The sequence below is a fragment of the Callithrix jacchus genome, chromosome 12 (assembly GCF_049354715.1).
Source record: "Callithrix jacchus isolate 240 chromosome 12, calJac240_pri, whole genome shotgun sequence".
In the NCBI taxonomy this organism is placed as follows: Eukaryota; Metazoa; Chordata; class Mammalia; order Primates; family Cebidae; genus Callithrix; species Callithrix jacchus.
The window spans coordinates 42,719,445-42,738,145 of NC_133513.1; the positions used below are offsets into that span (position 1 = coordinate 42,719,445).

An 18,701-nucleotide genomic window follows, 5' to 3' on the forward strand; every position below is an offset into this window, starting at 1 on the left:
AACAAGAGCGAAACTCCGTCTCAAAAAAAAAAAAAAAAAAAAAAAAGAATACCCACTCTCACTACTTATAGTCAGCATTCTGCTGGAGGTCCTAGCGGCTGAAATTTGGATACCAATCTTGTATCTTGCAACCTTTCTGAATGTATTAGCTCTAGTAGTTTTTATTTGTGTGTGGATCCTTTAGAATTTTCCATGCATAAGATTATGTCATGTGCAAATATAGTTTTACTTCTTCCTTTACGATCTGGATTCCTTTTCTTTCTTTCTTTTTTGTTCAGTTGCTTGGTTACTGCAAGTAGGCAAGAGATAAATAAAGCATAAAGATTAAGAAAGGAAGAAAGAAAACTGTCATTCACAGAGGACATGATTATACAAAAAAAAATCTGTAAATTATTATAATTTAAATGAATATTGCAAGGCCACTCACTGGATAACAAGGTCAACATAGATTTTTAGCAACAGAATCTGTATATACTAGCCATAAACAAATATAAAACACCTAAGAATAAATCTAATGAAGGATGTGCAAGAACACTTTACTGAAAACCGCAAAAATAATTCTAAGATATGTACAAGAGACTTAAAGAAGTGATATACCATGTTAATGAACAGGAAGATAGATGATTTTAAAGATTTCAAATGGCCCCAAATTGTTCTACATAATCAATTAAATCCAATCAAATTCTAGCACTTTATTTTGTGGAAATCGACTCGCTGATTATAAGGTCTTTTATGGAAATTTAAGGGGCATCTTTCTTGTGGAGTTGCCATGTGGACAGGATTTGAGACAACCTCAGCCAGGTCTCTCTGGTTCATGGTAAGCATCCATATACTTCTTGCCCTGCATATGTCTGTAGAGAACAACACAAACAACAACCTCTTTTTCCTCCCCATCAGTACAGAGAGCCTGCTAGTCTCTTGCCATTTAGAGTTTTTCAGGGATGAGTCAGATGCACCAGTCTACTCTGTCCTGCAGAAAAGGATACTTGCAGCTTTTCTAAGTGGCCCTGCAAAAGTCACTGCTAGTCGGAAATCTCACCTTGGAATGTAGGGGTGGCACCTATTGGGATGTCAGGTGAAACAAACAGTTCCACTGTGGTAGCCTGCTCTATAAACGTACAGAGAACCCCTATTACCTGTGTGTCATGAAGCTATTAGAAACTGCAGTTTTGTGGACTACTGTGGACTACTTTGAAAATGTACATGTGAAATAAGTGATAAAAAGCAAACACAAGATATTCTGTCCATATGGACCACTGCCAGGCAACACTTGATTTGTAGATTGACAGAAATCAGAGGTGGAGTTAAAGAGGTACAAACTCAATATAACATTCATTGCCTCTTTTCCTAAAGTTGTTTCACGCATGAGAAAAAGATACTGGTAATCCCAGCACTTTGGGAAGCCGAGGCAGGTGGATCACCTGATGCCAGGAGTTCGAGACCAGCCTGGCCAACATGGCGAAACCCCGTCTCTACTAAAAATACAAAAAATTAGCTGGGTGTGATGGTGGGTGTCTGTAATTCCAGCTGCTTGGGAGGCTGAGGCAGTAGAATAATTTGAACCTGGGGGATGGAGGCTGCAGTGAGCTGAAATTGCACCATTCCACTCCAGCCTGGGCAACAAGAGCAAAACTCCATCTCAAAAACAAAAACAAAAAATACTGGTTCCATGTTCTGTTCTAGTTATGCAAAACAACGTGTTGAGGTGCAGGCTGCATGGCGCCAGGTGCAAATACATACTGCCTGTTACAGTAACTGTGACAAGCACAAGGCCTACTCACTAGCTTGAGCGCAACTTCTGGGGAGTTGATGGTGGCCATATGTGGGTACTTTCTTCTTAACAAATTTTACATCAGTACTGCAACACAGCAATCTCAGCCTGTGGGCTGCACCAGAGCCACATGCTTTCACCATTTCCTGCTCAAAGGGAGAGGCCAGGAGCTGAATGCTGTTAATCAGGGAGACCACAGAAACAGCGGCAGAACAGCTGGAGATCCAGGGCTGTGTGGTTTTGGACTGTGGGGAGGGTGGGCCGTGGGCCGACTTGATACAATGTGGGAGGCATTTGACACAGCCCCGTGGAGGACCTAACATGTGAGGAAGCCCTCCTCACCCAGCACAGTGAGCCATGCATTTGGTGCCTGCGTGGGCTGCTCACAGCGCTCTCCCGCAGCAGTGTGTTTTCTCTGCCAGGCAGAAAGCAGAGAAACCTGGTTGAAAAGCAGTGTGGGTCATCGACTGCATTAAGACATCTTCGGCTTTCCCAGATGGAGGCACCCAAGTGTAGCCTGTACATCCATTCAGTAAATAGAGCTCGGTCATCACTAAATAGGATCTTTCTTCTGAGCACCTGAGATTTTGGTCCAAATCAGGGCGGTGAGGACCAGGAGCTGGGGTTCTGAGCCGAGGCAGCCCCGCAGGTAAGGAGGTTGGAGTGTGTTGGAAGGCTGTATGGCCACAGCTGCTGACCTGATGACGGGGCTGGGGCTTCCTCGTCCCCTCTTCTCTCCTGCACATCAGCACTCACATCCCACTGGCTCGGGCTGGCCTCGCAGCTCAGGGAGCGGTTGAATGAAACGTCCATGCTTGTGGCTGTGGCTGCAGTGCAACGGCAGAGGACAGTAGGCTCCCAAAGTGAACCCCAAGGGGGTCAGAGCTCTGTGGTGCAGCAGAGCGCGTGCCAGCGCTTCACCAGCTCTTTGGGCTTGCTGAGCATCTCATCCCAGTGCTCCAGCTCTCTGCCACGGGTGTACATGTAGGGGCCCACCACCACCCGGCCCAGCTCTTGGCTCTCTGCAGGGGAGGGAGAGCACCAGTGTACTCCTGAGCACAGAAGCCACATCCCCAGTGACCACCCCTCCCTCCGTTTCTGCCTCCCTCCTTCCCTCCCTCTCTTCTCTTCCTCCCCAGGAGGAAGTAGCAAGCTCCCTCCTCTCTGAGCAGGAGCTGACAGCCCCCAAAGGGGCCCTGCTTTTGCTCTGGAGCTGGAAGGGCTGCTTCTCCCCCTGTGAGTTTGGGAGGAAGGAGAGCCCTGAAAGAGACCCTCACCTTCAGAGCACCCGCTCTGCCCCACACCCTTCTGTAGGGTCGTATTAAGTCTACCTTATGCCAAAGAGCTGAGGGAGGAAAGGCTCTCTAGAAAGAAGGCCTCGGCCTCCAAGAGTACATTCAGTAGTAGCATTCACTGGCCACCATGGAGAAGGGTCTTAAATCCAGGCCATGTGGCCAGCCGTGGCCTGATGGCTCAGCTTCCCCACAGTGCCAGTGCATGCTGGGCTGTGGGCCATGTGGGAGAGCTGGCTGACAGAACTCGCCCAGAACCCCAAAGGCTTGTCTAGAAGGCGCGAGGAAGCTCAGTGCACCAGGTCTCCAGGCTTGTGGCGGCCCTGCTCCCTCCCCCGCTCTCTGTTGATTTGCTCCAGGAGAGGGCAGCAGAGGCCATTGCTTAACCTCGTTCTTTTTTTCTTTGACAGAGCCTCCCGGGTTCAAGAGATCCTCCAGCCTCAGGCTCCCAAGCAGCTGGGATTACAAGCGTGTGGCACCACGCCCAGCTAATTTTTGTATTTTTAATAGAAACGGGAGTTTCACCATGTTGGCCAGGCTGGTGTTGAACTCCTGAGCTTAAGTGATCCACCCACTTTAGCCTCCCAAAGTGCTGGGATTACAGGTGTGAGCCACGGTACCCGGCTGCTTGACCTGTCTCTAAGGTGCCACAGAAAGAGCTCAACTGGACTAAAGGCTGGGCATGAAACCCAGCCCTCCTACTGGGAAGCTGTGTGTCCTTGGGCAAGTATTTCAGCCTCTCTGAGCACTAGCTTCCTTAACCAGGGAGGGAGCTCGTACAGCTCCTTCCGAGGTCAGGACAGGAGGCACTCTCTCTGCCTGAACACTGGCAGCCCCTCGTGGCCCTCGTCCCAATAGCCCGGGGTGGGGTGTGGCCTTACTGTCCCCTTCCATGTTCTGCACCACGGTCAGGCTGAGGCTGGCGGTATCCAGCTCAGTGGCGTCGGCCTTGAAGCTGAAGGTCTCATTGTACACAGGATTGATGGAGCCTAGCACAGCTGAGGTCTTCTTGCACTTGACAAATTTGTTGTGGTTCATCAGAGACACTTTGACAAACACACCTGGGGAACAGTGAGCACTCATGGGCTGGCAGAGGAGGGCGGGAGCCTGTGGGAGGTCAGGCTAGGAGGGCACGTGCCCAAGCTAGGCGCCAGGGCCCCACCCCTCACATAGCCCATGGGTGTGACCAGAGGAAGCAGGCTGAGGAGTGCACTGCCTTGTGGCCCAGGCGGGGCTCCACTCCCTTCCTTTTCCTTCCTCTTTGCCTCAGAAAAGCACTCATAGCTCTGCCTGGCCCTGGTTTACCAGAGCCTGCCACCACATGCTTGTCCCTCCCTGTTGGCCGGCTAATCATGGGGTCCCCAGGTCCCCTGGAGTCCCTTAAACATCTTGTACAGAGGGCTGAGATTTGGTGGGTGAGGCTCAGAGTCATGTGGAAGGTCTGGATCCCGCCTGGCTTATGGTGACCCAGACATGAACACAAACAGGTGGCTGGCCACCACCACCTCACTCGGGTGGGTGGGACGTGCTGGGTTAGCCCAAATTTGGTGGGACAGGTGGGGTGAGCTGAGGCCTCCCCTCCTGCAGCTCCTGTATTCTGGGAGGCCAAGTATCAGTGCCCAGTGAGCCAGGAGCCCTTCCTTCCCCTGGGGGCAGGGAGGTGCTGGCCTCACCCTGGAGGAACCGGACCCATGCACCTGATGGAAAGGTGGAGGTGGAGGCAGCAGGACAGTTCAAGGAGCCAAGATGCTGCCTAGGGAAACAGGAAGGGCAGGGCCTGGTCTTGTGGTTGGGTTAGAACACTTAGCGGGGAAGGCCAAGGAGATGCAGCCTTGGGTTCAACATTGGAAGAGGCTTCCTGTACCAGAACTGTCCACCGAGGGAGGGCACATCTTGTGAGGTAGTGAGTGCTTTGTGATAGGGTGTATGCAAGAAGAAACTGGATGGTCAGGGGTGAGGCTGGAATGTAGCCCCAGGCTGTAAGCTCAGTAGGCAGGATCTTCCCCAGGAGGAAAGGGAGGAACTCACTGACAACGCCCCTGTCCTTCTGAAGCCGGAGGCCCTTGGCACGCAGCACCACCACCGTCAGGCGGCTCAGGTAGTCATTGTAGCTGAGGCAGAACTGGAGGTCGCCAAACTCTGAGGGGGGCTGGGGAGGCCGAGATGGAAGCACCCCACCCTGTTACTCTGACAGGTGCTGACGGGGCTGCGGAACCCCTACAGAGCCTCCCCCTTCTCCCAGCAGTCCATGCGACACACCCACATCGTCCCCTTTGAGTTCCACTGTCATTTTAAGTCTGGACAGTTTAAGGGGCTTGTGTAGTCCTGTGGACCAGAGCTAAGGATTCACACCTAGTTCTGAGCGACCCATGGCCTTCCCAGGGGTGGTGGGGGTGGGGAAACATTTCCCTGAGCTGGACCATTTGTGGTGTCACCTCTCACAGCTGTCTGACCAGGATGGGAACCCAAATGTGGATATTTCAGGTTGCTCAGGGAGTCTGATGGCTTATGTGACAACAGGACCTCAAGCAGGCCCTCCCTGCTCAGGAGCAGGTCCATGACCCACCATGCTGCTCCGGGCCTGAGCCCTCCTCCCTGAGTTGCTGTTGTAGGGTGGTGTGCCAGATGCTGAGGCTGACACCGCCAGCAGGTGCTGCCAGGCCCTGTGCACAGCTGCTGGCTGACGCTCAGTGGCATACGCATGGTGACCACAACCTTACCTCCAGGCTCTCGGGCTCCAGGTCTCTCCAGATGATGTGTCGGCAGTCCCCTGCCAGGGTCTCATTATTCAAGGGGAACAGCACCTGGCCCAGGAGCTGATGCTTCCTCCGCCTGTCCACATGGTAGATGGAGAACTTCAGCACCCTCTGGGTAACGGTCTTGCTGGACACCTGGGGGAGACAAGGACCCAGCCAGGGTCAGGCATGGGTGTTTGGGGATGGGATGGTGTGACTTGTTATTCTGGACCTGGGTGTTTTGGGAAAGGATGTCTCAACCAGGGACCCACACCCCACAAACTCAGGCATTTTCAGGGGGACCTTCTCAGTAACAGAGCCGTGTACCCCTGAAAAGTGGGGGTAGGTGCCAGGGCCTTGTTACACAGTGTGCGGTCTGAGAACCTGTAGCATCCACCACCATCTGGAGCCCTGTTAGAAATACAGGATCTTGGGCCCCAGCCCAGCCCCATAAATCGGAGGAATCTGCCACTTAACTGAAGCTCCAAGTGACGCACCTGCACTGTGAGTGTGGCCCTGCCACCACCCTGCACTGTAGCACAGGCCCATAAAACCCCAATCCTAGTGTCTGACCTATAGTAGAGGGCCCATTAATATTGATTTCCTTCTCTTTCCCCTTCTCCCTTCCCCCCTTTCCTCTGAAAGCACAGAGGGACTGGATCCAGTTGGGGTGAGATAGAGTGGGGAAGTGATGAATCAAGAAAAATGAGCTCGAAAGCATGACACGTGGCACGTCACAAGGCTGTAGCCTTGGATTCTGACATCTTGAGAAGAGCGATTCCCCTGTGAATTCTGGCCGAGCAAGAGAGAACCCCCAGAGAGCCTCCCTCTTCCTCCCCATAGTCTATGCGACCCTGGCTGAAGTTGCCCCATCCTTAAAATGGCAGTGGAACTCAAAGGGGTCCATGTCTGTGTGTCGCATGGACCTTGGGGAGGAAGGGGGAGCTCTCTGGGGGTTCTGCCTTGGCCCTGGCTCAGCAAGATGGCCTCGCACTAGGCCCCACTGCACCCCTCTCTCCAGCTCTCTGCCAGGGTGGAAGGCACAAGTCATGGCCCTGGCCTTGGCAGTCACGCTCCTCCTGAGAGATGCCTGTCTGCACCTCACCTCTCGGCCAGCTAGCCACCCAGCTCTTGAGAACATGTTTGTCCAAGGCCTCTTGGCAGGTCTTGACGGCTGCTTCCCCTAAGAACCCCCAGTCACCTGGTAAGGCTCCCAGGCCCCTGTGAAACTGGCTCGGTGCCACAACAGCCTCTCCACCTCTGGAGCCCAGAACCCAAGCCGGCCAGCCCAAAGTGCAGCAAGGCGCCACACCTGCCCCAGGAGAGCACTGGGGCCCCACACTGGCCTCTGACAGCACAGGCAGCTCCTGCAGTCCCTTTAGGGCCCATCTTCTGCCTTCCTTGGATAAACTTGCCAGAAACCCCACACTGCCACAGGCCTTTGGGATAATTCCCCTGAGCCCCATAGGCTAGGGCCTGGCATTCAGTAGTTGCTCTAAAATTGTGTTTTTGCACACTCTTCTCCAGACAGTCAGGACAGGGGAGCCCAGGCTTCTGGTCACTACTCACCAAATCTTCCCTGTCCCTCTTATCAGGGATCAGCTCCTATAGGCCTTAACCTGGCAGACTAGGTAAAGCAGAGCTGTGGCATCGAGGGTCCCAGGGGGCTGCAGGGCCCTGGCTGGTACAGGAGGCTGGGCTCTCCTGAAGGCCTGCACCTTCCCAGGAACACAGGGGTACCAGAGCCTGCCAGCTCCAGAGGCTATACCTGGAAGATGAAGTGCTCGTCAAACTGCGGGTTGCAGGTTTTGTGTTTGGTCTTGGACTGGAGGAAGCGCCGCTCATCAGGCAGCAGGTAGAGCTTCACCAGAGGGCTGCAGGTCTCTGAGGGGGCTTGTAGCTGCCGTGCCTTGATCAAGCCCACCAGCAACCGCTCGGCCTCCTGCTCATATTCCACCGAGAACCACAGCCGCCCTAGGCAGCCGGCAGGGAATTCGGTCTCACTGCTGTCTTCTGAGAACTTGTACAGCTCTGGATTGATGGTCCCCACCTTACATGCATCTCCTGTAACAGAGGGTGGGAGGGCTGGCAGACCAGAGGAAGGCAGGGGCACGGGAGACAGCCCAGGGGGCGAGCTCTGGGCACTCATCCCCATCCTGGTCCATCCCTCTCTGCTGAGCCTCAGCTAGCCTGACCACATCCACCCCACTCTCCTCTCCAGACTAAACACATTCCCTCTCTCTAGTGCAGCTCCTCCAGGAAGGCTTCTCAGCAGGAAGGCATTGCTTGGCCAGGCTGGGAATCCTAGCAGAGTCCAGATTATTCATACTCCTGTCCCCTGGGATTGGCCCCCATCCTTGGAGGTCAGGGCCTGTTTCAAGGACACAGTAGCCATCACCTGGCCTGGCCCCCTTTCATGGTGTCTAGGGAATGACTCAGTGATAAAGCATGGCCTTTTTCTTCCTCTTTAAATTAGAAGGGCCAAGGTGATTGTTGGGTGGGTCCTGGGATGGTCTCTTGGGAGATCTTCAGGGCACAGAGGTGGCAGAAAGCTGTGTTTGCAGTCCCTACCATTCTTTCTCCTTGGTCAGCCAACCCATCAACCTGGAGTGGGACCCAGTACAAGTTCTGTACCTGGGATGCCTGCGTTCCAATCCCAATCTGCTGTTTACGGCCTCAGTTTATGTCAAATGGGGTGATCATTCTTCCCCCACAGAGTCATGGTGAGGTCTCACTCCTAATTAGCACCCAAGCCCGTGTCTCACCTCATGGGGTGCAGCAAGCACTTCATAAATGAAAGTACCCAGAAAGGATGGTCCCTGGGCAACCCTGGCATCCCTGGGCTGGTTCAGTTGTGTTCTGGAGCCAGGCTGGTGAAAGCAGATGGGGCTACCTGAGCAGACCCTGACCTCTGGGCAGGCCCTGGCAGGGGCACTCACCAAGGCCACCGCTGGGGTTGTGAGGCAGCAGCTCTGATGCCAGGCGGGGGTCCCATGGGGTGTGGGCCCACTCTCCGCTGTGGAGGGGCACCCAGTCTCGGCCTTGAAGGGAAGGGGGCACCACAAATGGCACACCTGGTGGCCTGTCCAGAGACAGGGAGACAACATGTAGGTGGCAAGTGAATGATGTGGCCTCAGAGCGCTCAGTCAGGATGCTTGAGCGCCAGGGGCTGGAGGAAGAAAAGCCATCAGGAGCTGGAGGAGGCCAGGACACCATTTTCCCGGGCCATATCAGGCAACAGACACACACACACACACACACACACACACACACACACACACGGAATTTGCAGAAGGAACACAGCCCCTGATGACGATGTCAGCCAGTCTGGGTTCGGATTCCTGTTCTGCCACTTACTAATTGTGCCCTCTGAACCAGTTGCTTACATGCGCTGAGCCACAGTTTCCTCACCTGGAATATGGGTTTCATAATGCCTGCCTAACAGCTGATGTGAGGTTTCTGGGATTTCTTTGTGATAGCTCCTAGCACCGAAGCAGCACAGAAGAGGCTCCCCATAAACAGGGCTTTCCTTTTTGACCCCACCTTGAGGGAATCTCCAAGGACCCATTTGGCCCCACATCCTGCCTCACCTGCTTGGTGGGGTCCTAGCATGTGGCTGGCAGAGCCTGTCCCGCTGTCCACTGGAGGCAGCTGCAGTGGCCGTGGCTGGTGTTCCAGGCAGCTCCTCATAGGTGAGGGTGGCACAGAACCGTCTCCACAGACAGCAGCTTGCCCCGATCAACAGCAGCAGCAGCAGCCCCCCGATGGTGCCCCCGATCACCAGGGCCAGCTGGTCTGAGGGCAGAGACCACCAGTACTGTGATGCCAGCCTGGGGAAGCCACCCTCCCTCACAGCCCTGGCCTGCTGGGGCAGAACCGGGGCAGCAACCCTGCCCCCTGGGATTGATCTCAGGAGTGGCCCCTGCTGGGGAGGGCTTCCGGGAGGAATGCTGCTGGCTGGGTTCTGCCAACTCTCAGAGGAAAAGCCGTTTACCCCAACCACTCCCCTTCTAGGGTCTGAGAGCCCTGGGCAGAACTTTCTGGTTTTCCTTGGAAAACAGCTGGCCCTGCCCTTTGGGTTCTGGCTTAAAGAAACCACTTCCTTCTGTTTCTGAGTAGAAATCAAACCTGCCCTCACCAGAACCTCCAACCCCGGGCTCCTGTTGAGGACAGGAGGGGCACTTGGCTGTGGGCGCAGTCAGTTAGGGAAAACCCTGGAAGGAACCTTCCTCCTGGTCTGCAATCAGACCGATACCCTCCGGGGCCCCTGGAACCCGCTGTGAGGCTGGACTCTGGCTCAGGTTCCCTAACCTTCTCTAACACCCGCTCCCTCCCCTAGCCCTCTATCAAGGTGAGCGCGCGTGTGCGCTCAGGAGAGTGGGTGGGAGGAGGTGGAGGGGGTGGGAGGTGGAGAGGGCAAGGCCCCTTTGCTGCTGGCCCTCACAAGTCCACATTTGGGGGGCTTAGGAGGCTCCGCCCAGGGGTGCTCAGACGCTGGGTCCCAACAGCTGGCCACCTTGGCTGGGCCAAAAAGGTGCCTCCCTTAGGGTGACATGCGGGTACCGGGCGTCCCGGGCTCAGGAATCTGGACTGGGTGGGGTGGTGAAAAGGCGGGACCCCCACACCTCCTAAGACGCAACTGACAGCGAAGAGCTGGCCTCAGCCTCCACTCCATCCCAGTGCCCCTCTATGAGGGCGCCGAGTCCGGGGGGCCGAGTGCACCCCAGCGGAGGCGGCGGGGCGGAGGCAAGTGCTGAAAGGACCACAGAGGGGCCGGGGCTGGCGCCGGACTGGGTAGGCGAGGGCGCTTACCTGCCATGGGACTGCTCCCGCAGGGTGGTCTCGCTGGTCTGGCCTCTTCGGGCTGGACTGCGGGGCTGGCTCTTAAAGCGCGGCGGGACGCCGTCGGGCGGGCGCTGGGGCGGTCCGTGGTGGCGCTGGTGCCGCTGCGGTGCGAGGAGCCGCGCGGTGCACGGAAGGGGCAGGGACCCAGCGCCCTGAAGCCGCAGCCCCGCCCCAGCCCGGCCTTGGCCCAGGCCCAGGCCCGGAGGTGAAGGGGCGAAGAACCTACCGTGAGGTCTTCCGCAGGGCTCAGGCGAGGCGGGTCCCGGGCTCCAGTGCCAGGGGCGCCCAGGGCTCCCTGCTTCTTGGGGCAAGGTGGGGTGAGAGGACCACCCCCATCCCGGAGGGCAGAGCTGCAGCCTTCGCACCCGCGTCTGACTTGGGGCTTCGCACCCGACCCCTCACACCTGGTGGCCTTGGCACGCGACCTGCCCGTGGCCAGGACTGTGTCCCGGCCCACCCTGATCATCCCTAGGCCGAGACCCCTCCAGGCGCAGCTCCGACCCCGGCTCAAGGGAGCCTTCTCGGATTCCGGGGCGGAGTCTCCGCGCGGGTCCCGGGCCCCAGCGCCGCTCCCCTGACCGCCTTGGGCAGGAACGCCGCGCTAGCTCACCCATTCGCGCTCAGCGAACTAATGGACGAGGGGTCCAGAGCGCGATTCTGGAGCGGGTTCTAGAAGCTCCTGTATTCCAACTCCGGCTCCTCATTCGCCAGCCCTGCGATTTGGGATAGCTTAACGTCCACACTCTGGGTTCACTCTCCTCAACTGGGTTATTGTCTGTGAGGGGCTCTCATAAGGGTGGCCAGCCTGCTGGTGTCTAATGAACTATGTAAGGAGCACTTAGAGCGGAGGCGCGGCGCGGCCCAGCCGCTGTTACGGTGGTTATCGGACTGAGGCCGGCGTCGCCTGGGTCCCCTCCGTACACCCAGCCCCTATTATTATGGTGATTATTAGAGTGCAGGGCCCGCGCTGGCCAGTCCAGGCTGGTGAACGCGCCTTGCCGGAGAGGTGGGAGTAAAGGTGCTGCGCGTCCACTGCTGGTCACCCCGTTGATCGCCCTGGCCGCGTCCCCGTGGTTCCCCCCAGCCCCGAGGCTCTGGTGGGGAGCGTCTGAGACCTCGAGGCGTCTGAGTGGGGACGGAAAGGAACATGTGTGTCTGTGGTGCAGCCTAGTGTTGGGGGTTGTGGGGGAGAGCGTGTTTTCGAGGGATGGGCCTTCTTGTTTTACAGCCTTGAAGGTTCTGTGCAGTCATAGCCTGGGCCCCACACCCCAGTGTCACCTGTACCTGTCCTAGAGGCAGTCAGTGTGCCTGAGGCTCCATCCTGCCCGGCCTTGGCTCACCTAAGGCGGGGAGGGTGGTGAACTGGGATGCCCCACTGAGCCGGGTCTGGGAGCCCTCAGCCCCAGGGTGCAGAGGCCGCACCCACTCCCCTTCTAGGATATGGGCAGGCCGGGCCATGAGAAGGCGGACCCCTCGGCCTTTTCACCCAGCAAGTGCCCTCAGCTGTGCACTGGGCCTAGCTCTCCGCTGTACTTGGAGACAGTCTGGGGTGGCTGGAGAATCCTCCCCCACTTCTGCTTCCCCGAGGTCACTGTGGGGGCAGGTGTCTCAGGAAATGGGGCTTGGGTCCCCCTCCAGTCTGAGTTAGATGTCTGTATGTTTCTCGTTGCCCCTGCAACAAAGTGCCACAGATTGAGTGGTTTAAACCACACAGTTCTGGGGGTCAGGACTCTGAACTGGGTTGGTAGGGCCTGTGCCTTCTGGAGGCAAGGGGAGAGAATCTGTTTCCCAGTGTTTCCAGCTCCTAGAGGCTGCTGGCTAGTGGCTCCTTCCTTGGTCTTCACAGTCTGCATGCAGCACAGCCTTTCCTAACCTCTCTCACTCTGGGTCATTTCACATCAACTCTTTCTGCGTCTCTCTTGTAGGGACCTCTGTGACTACACGAGACTCATCAGATAATCCAGGATAACCGCCACCCCCCATCTCAAGATCATTAACTTAATCGCACCTGCAAGCCCCTTTGCCATGTACTCATGGAGTTGGGGGATGAGGACGTGACCTCTCTGGGATCATTGTGCGGACCGTGTTGTTCATGCAGTGCCCTGGGACAGGTGGCTTACATTTCCCCTTCCTCTGTCTAGAGCTCCGACACTGAACTCAGGCAGCTATCAAGGTTTAGGGGACCCCTATGTGGAACCCCTCAGCTATCTTGACCCCTTCCCCCAGGCTCCCTCCACCCCACCTGAGCGGCCCTAATAGTGTATGTGGTCCCACCCACACCAGCTGCCTCCATGATCGGGCTCAAACTGCACTCAGGCTGTTCTGGGGGTGGGGTGGGTAGTGGGTATTTTTTTGAAAAGGGAATCCCTTCTGGTACTTCCTGAGTGCCAGACCTAGAGCTGCCATCTCTCAACCTCCATGCTGTGCTTTTCTGAAGTCCCCAATCTTCCTCTGTGTCGCCAAGTCCTGCCAGCTCTTTCTTCTCTGTCCATCTTTATCATGGCAAAAACCTCACCCAGCCCTCCATCACCTCTCATCTGGAGCTCTGCGTGGGCCTCCTCTCAGCTCTTCAGATTCGGTGCTGTACCACCTCCCCTCCCCGGCTGGTGTCTTCCAGGATCCCCTTCCATCTTCATTCCCCCACCTCTCTGCAGTGCTCATGCCCAGACTTGTGCAGCTACTTCCACAGCTCTGCTGATGCAGTGGTCCCTCCTACCATGCTGCTCTCTCCCTGCCTGAAATACTCAGTGCCCCTCCCACCCTCCTTCTCCACTGCTCATGTTTCAAGATGAACCCCCCCAGCATCTTGCCTTCTGTGAAACCCTTCATCACCCTCTCCTTGTCCTCATAGTCCTTGCAGCTACTGTGCTGAATATGGGACTCTGTGCCTGTGACTACTGCCCCATCTCACTCTTCCTGGCAGCCCAGGGCTTCCATGAAGGCAGGGGGCCATGTCTTATTCAGCTTGGAATCCCCAGTATCCACCTCCAGGTCTGAGACTGTGCTGCATGGCAGATGAAGGGCTTGTGCCATCTGGATGAACTGTCCCAGCTTCTGCTCACATTGTCCATGCGTCATACACATCCTGAGCTCACAATTGCCCATCAGGAGCTCCCTATCCTGGTCCTGCAGGCCAGCTGCAAAATCACGTTGCCAGTTCTATCTGCAAAATCCTTACACAGCCAGCCAGCCCACTGAGTTTCGAGTCTTTCTTCCTCCACTGGAAGGTGAGAGCAGGTGGCAGGAGTGAGCTCACCTTTCTTGCTGCTCCTCATGTTTTGAGAATCACGATACAGACTTGATGTAAACAATTCCATTGAACCCTGCCTTATGTCTACCCTGCAGGGTCACGACCACCTCCTCAGATGAGGAAACTGAATCAAAAAGGCTTCGTGGCCCACCTTTAAGTGATGGAGCTAGGCCTGGCACCTGGTTCCCTCATTCCTTCCTCACTGGTGACCAGCTATAGGGCAAGGCCCCAGGAGACCCTCTCCTATGGTGATGATGATGAACCAGGCAAAGAGCCACAGGAACTGTGGTCAGCCTCCTCTCCATCCACTGTCCCGGGGGCTCTGAGACCTGGCTGGCCTGGAACCAGCTCCCCAGAACAGAAAGGCATTCAGGATCTGGCTGCAGCTCTGGCTCTGCTTCCTGTTTTCAGACTTTGTTCTTCACTGTGTCTCTGGAGCTGGGAAGCCTGGAAACAGCAGCCGACATGGGTTCTGTCTTTTACGGCCAAGCGGAAGTTTTATTTCCATGGCAAAAGCACTTCCAAGGAGGGCTGCAGGAAGTCCAAGAGTTTAAAGACCTGCAAATGCCTACAGGTGATTAATAATTCAGTGCCGCGGATGATTCATGAGAAAGGCCACTTTCAATTAACCTTAAGCATCATCCCTGTCTAAGGAAGTGCTATCTCTCATCACTGAGGAACACAGAGGCCATAGCAGGATAAAGGCCACACTGAGAAGCATGTGGAAGACTGTGTTTCTCACATTCATGCAAATTCTACCAGGTCAGCCCAGCTCCTTTGTGAGGAGGAGGGGTCCCACGCCAGCATCCTGTCTTCTCTTTGTTTCTGCTAGGGCGGCCTCAGGCTTAATTTCCTCCAGCCCCTTCTTTTGAGGAGCTTGGAGGGAATCTCTTTCCTTGTTGGATCAGAACCTCTGTTGTCCCCAACTGAAACATGCTAGTTCCAGATGTGTCCCCTCCTGCAGATAATCACTCCCAGTAGCAGGGTGGACCCGGGCCTGTGGCTTGCTCCTGCTTCTGAGAGTGGTTTCTGCCTCCTGTCTTCCTGCTCCCCTGCCTGCTCTCAACTGGCACCAGAACCCTGCCTTTCCTCTGGAGGAAACAACTTTCTTCCCCTTCCCTGTCCACGCAGTACCTGGCACTCCCCTTCTTGCCCCTGTTCTAGGGCTTTGTCCATCACCCTGGCCTGGCTGCTCAGCCTAGTTCATTTCTGGCCACAGTGATAGGTTCAGGGCCCGTGACCCCACCACCCCTGTGACAGGCTAATCAGGATCAATACTGGAATTCTGTGGGATCTGCTGGGGAAAAGACACCCCCTTTCTGGCAGTTGTTGAGCAGGAGGAGCTAAGTCTGGGGCCGTGGAGAGCCCCACGCGGAAGAGCCAGAGAGGATGGAGTCAGCACAGGCACACAGGACTGAAGTGCAAGAAGCCCTTGCATCCAGCGGCAGGCAGCCCCAGTCTCTGGAGGGGTGGAGAGTGAGGACGGCGGATGGGAGTAAGCTGGCCAAGGCCACCGTGCTAGGAAGGAGCTGGGCCGCTGTTGGCATCAGCCATTCCAGCTCCAGGATCTTGACCACCAAGGCTGCCCCTTGGCAAGAAGCAGAAGTCAGGAACTGAGGCAAGGCTTGTCCTTCCTCAGTTGTCACCTCAGCTGTCTTAAAGTTTATTGCTGTCCCCCACCTTAGGGATGGGGTCTTATCAGCCAGAGGGCCATTGGTGGCAAACAACAGTTAATTTATTGCTCAGCCTCGGTGGCTCACTCCTGCCCCTCGGCCAGCTTCTCTGGTGTTAACAGCTGACACACATTTTCTTTCTTTCTTTTTTTTTTTTCAAGAACAGCAATGTGCTCAGCCCCCAGGTGTGCAGGTGGAAAGCATTTTTTTTTTTTTCAGGCAAAGTCTCACTTTTGTCCCCAGGCTTGAGTGCAATGGCATCATCTTGGCTCACTGCAACTTCCACCTCCCAGGTTCAAGCCATTCTCTTGTCTCAGCCTCCAGAGAAGCTGGGATTACAGGTGCCTGCCACCATGCCAGGCTAATTTTTGCATTTTTGGTAGAGACAAGGTTTCACCATGTTGTCTAGGCTGGTCTCGAACTCCTGAGCTCAGGTGATCTGCCTGCCTTGGCTTTCCAAAGTGCTGAGATTACAGGCGTGAGCCACCGTGCCTGGTCATGGAAAGACTTTAATATGCTAAATTGATGTGTTGGTTGAGACATGAAGAAATGAGCTATCAAACTCCAAAGAGTGGCGACGGACTAAGACGTAGATTTCCAAAGGTGGCTGAGAACCCACTGGACAACTGGTTCCCAGTGAAAGGAAGGGCTGAGAGAGTGAATGAGGCAGGGAATTTGCCGGATTCCTTTCCTGAGGGCTAGGGCTGTGATGTGGACTCCCACCTCCCAAGTTTGGCAGGGACTGGGGTTGGGCTCAGGGAGGGAGGGTGCAGGTGGAGCAGAGGACAGCCTGCCCTCTGGCTCAGAGAGCGTGGGCTTCAACAACACTGCTCTGAGAGCTTGCTTTCCGTCCCCTGGAGTTTGAGAGGCAGACTGACTGGTGGTGGGGGTGCCACAGGCAATTGTGGCTTCTTGGTTCTGACGAAGAGAGCAAGCAGCTGCTGCATTGGAAAGCAGCCAGCCTCCCTTGGACGCCAGCCAAAGGTTTGTGGATCTTGGGGACATAGCACGCCACTGGTAGTGCAAGTGTGGCTTAGAGTATGATGGAGAATTGTCACTGACCTGTGCCTGGGACTTGTCAGGATGCAGAATGTGTGCATATTTCCCACAACCAGATGTTGGCCCTGTGAATGAAAGAGCCAGTGTGTGATCATCTCAGCCCTGACCACAGGGCCTACCCAGAGGGCCGATGCAGCACAGTGGAAGGAAGTAGGATGTGAACATTCTAGGGGCTGAGGAGGGAGCAAGTGCCTTCTGATTCATTTGCTCAGGTCAAGGGCACTCTGGCTCTCGAGTGGGGATCAGGGGTGAAGGATGAAAGGGTTTCTTACAAAGTGCCCATTTGAACATGAAACCTCTTTCAGATCCAGAGAGGGAAGTATGAGACCATCAGGACAGAACCTTCCAAAACCCTTTCCCTTCCTATGTTCATGCTCTTACTTTGGAAGTCTGCTGTGGGCAGTGAGAGAGGAGAGAAAAGGCTGACCACGGCACCCTCTCCAAGGGCAGGGGCTGTCTGGCTGGTCCTCACCAGGGGAGATGGGGAGACTTAACTCAAGTTTGCAGATTTGATTATTACCTAGGTGGCCCTTCTGATGACTATCTTGCGACTGTGAGGACGTGGCTAGAAGGGAATGATCTCGGCTGAATACCTGCTCCTTCGAAGTGTGGTCTCCATAGGGAGCTCGGGTCTCTCCTTTGTTCCCTCAAATAGATCCTGAGATCTTGAACAATTTTACTGGGCTTTAGCACTCAAGGCCGAGCTTTCATTTCCACAAACAAATCAGTTAAAAGTGCTGAGCCTGTGGGAAGGCTGTTCTTTGGTCACCTTCTGTGGCCAATTAAATGATTGGTCCCAAGTCCTCTCTTCCCTGTACCAGTATTGTACTCCCATACTCTTGTAACGTGGTGGGTGTATTAGACTGTTTATGTTGCTTATAAAGGAATACCTGAGACTGGATGATTTATAAAGAAAAGATGTTTAATTGGCTTACAGTTCTGCAGGCTGTAAAGGAAGCATGGTGCCAGCATCTGCTTCTGGTGAGGCCTCAGGAAGCTTCTACTCATGGCAGAAGATGGAAGAGGAGCAGGTGTGTCACGTATCAAGAAAGGGAACAAGACAGGGGTTGCCACACTTTTTTAAACTACCAGATCTCATGAATGGCATGAATGACAAGGAGGGCACCAGGCCATTCATGAGGGATCTGCTCCCATGATCCAAACACCTCCTTCAGGTCCCCTCTGGAACATTGGAAGCCACATTTTGACATGAGATTTGGAGGGGAAAAAAACTTCCAAACCGTATCAGTGGGAAACACTTCCCTATGATTTGACTTTGAGCATGGACACAGAACTTGCCTGGGCCATGGGAACACTGGCAGAGAGAATGTGGCAGAGACTGGAACTGCACTGTGTGGCTGGCCTTGCTCTCCTGTGCTTCAGCCATGGAGGTGAGATGAGCATGGCCCAGGGAAAGTTGGCTCCAGGCCAATGAGTGCTATGTGGCGCAGGTCCAAATGCCACCGGGGGCCTGAGATCGAGAAGTCCAGCCTGAGTCAGCAGACCCCAGCCAAACCACAGACATGGAAGGCAGAAATAAATGCTTGTGGATGGTGCCATAGAGACTCTGTAAGCAGCAAAAGCTTAGCGAGACACTATCACTCTTCTGATTCCTTTGATGAGACTAGAGCTGAGAGCTGGCAGGGCCACAGGACTTGTGTTCTCTCCACATGTCTCAAAGCTGTGGCTGGGGTGGGCAATCTTGTCACTTTTCCTTACTGGGTGGCCGTGGTCTTCTCTGGATAGGCCTCTGCTGCTGTGGGAGGAATAAAGGGCTGGGGGGTAGTGGGCTTGGGGGAAAGAGAGAAGGTTTGTGGGGGCATCTGGGATTGTCACACAGCAAACGTTTTCATTTTTATCATTTTTCTGCTGCAATGGTGTCCCAGTTAAAAGTGCCCTTTGGGAAAGCCCTTCTCTCCTCTTGGGTGTGGTTGACTACACCCTCTGCTTCCAGAGGGGCTTGATTTCTTCACAGGTCCCTCCTGCTGGCTGCAGCGATTGGTTCAGGGAAACACAGAGCTGAGCTGCCAGACTGATTTCCCTGACAGTGCTGGACAGAGGCAAGGGTTCTTCCTG

At 55.2% G+C, this 18,701-nt stretch overlaps 1 protein-coding gene across 3 annotated transcripts; it reads right to left on the reverse strand.

Annotated features, from left to right (window-relative positions):
• Window positions 1-370: 370 nt before the first annotated feature.
• Window positions 371-11,166, reverse strand: LOC100403842 (synaptotagmin-15). 3 transcript variants are annotated; one of them, XM_035266133.3, is made up of 9 exons: window positions 10,611-11,166; window positions 9,389-9,593; window positions 8,738-8,880; window positions 7,567-7,862; window positions 5,784-5,954; window positions 5,092-5,212; window positions 3,945-4,124; window positions 2,470-2,598; window positions 371-851 (listed from the first exon to the last, which is right to left on the reverse strand). In XM_035266133.3, exons 1-9 carry the CDS (start codon window positions 11,107-11,109, stop codon window positions 685-687), a joined length of 1,911 nt encoding a protein of 636 aa, XP_035122024.2. In that variant the 5' UTR covers window positions 11,110-11,166; the 3' UTR covers window positions 371-684. The 3 variants fall into 3 exon arrangements, with proteins under 3 accessions (XP_035122024.2, XP_078201509.1, XP_017834427.2); XM_078345383.1 differs by having other exon boundaries at window positions 371-2,598; XM_017978938.4 differs by lacking the exon at window positions 371-851 and having other exon boundaries at window positions 2,458-2,793.
• Between the last annotated feature and the right edge of the window lie 7,535 nt (window positions 11,167-18,701).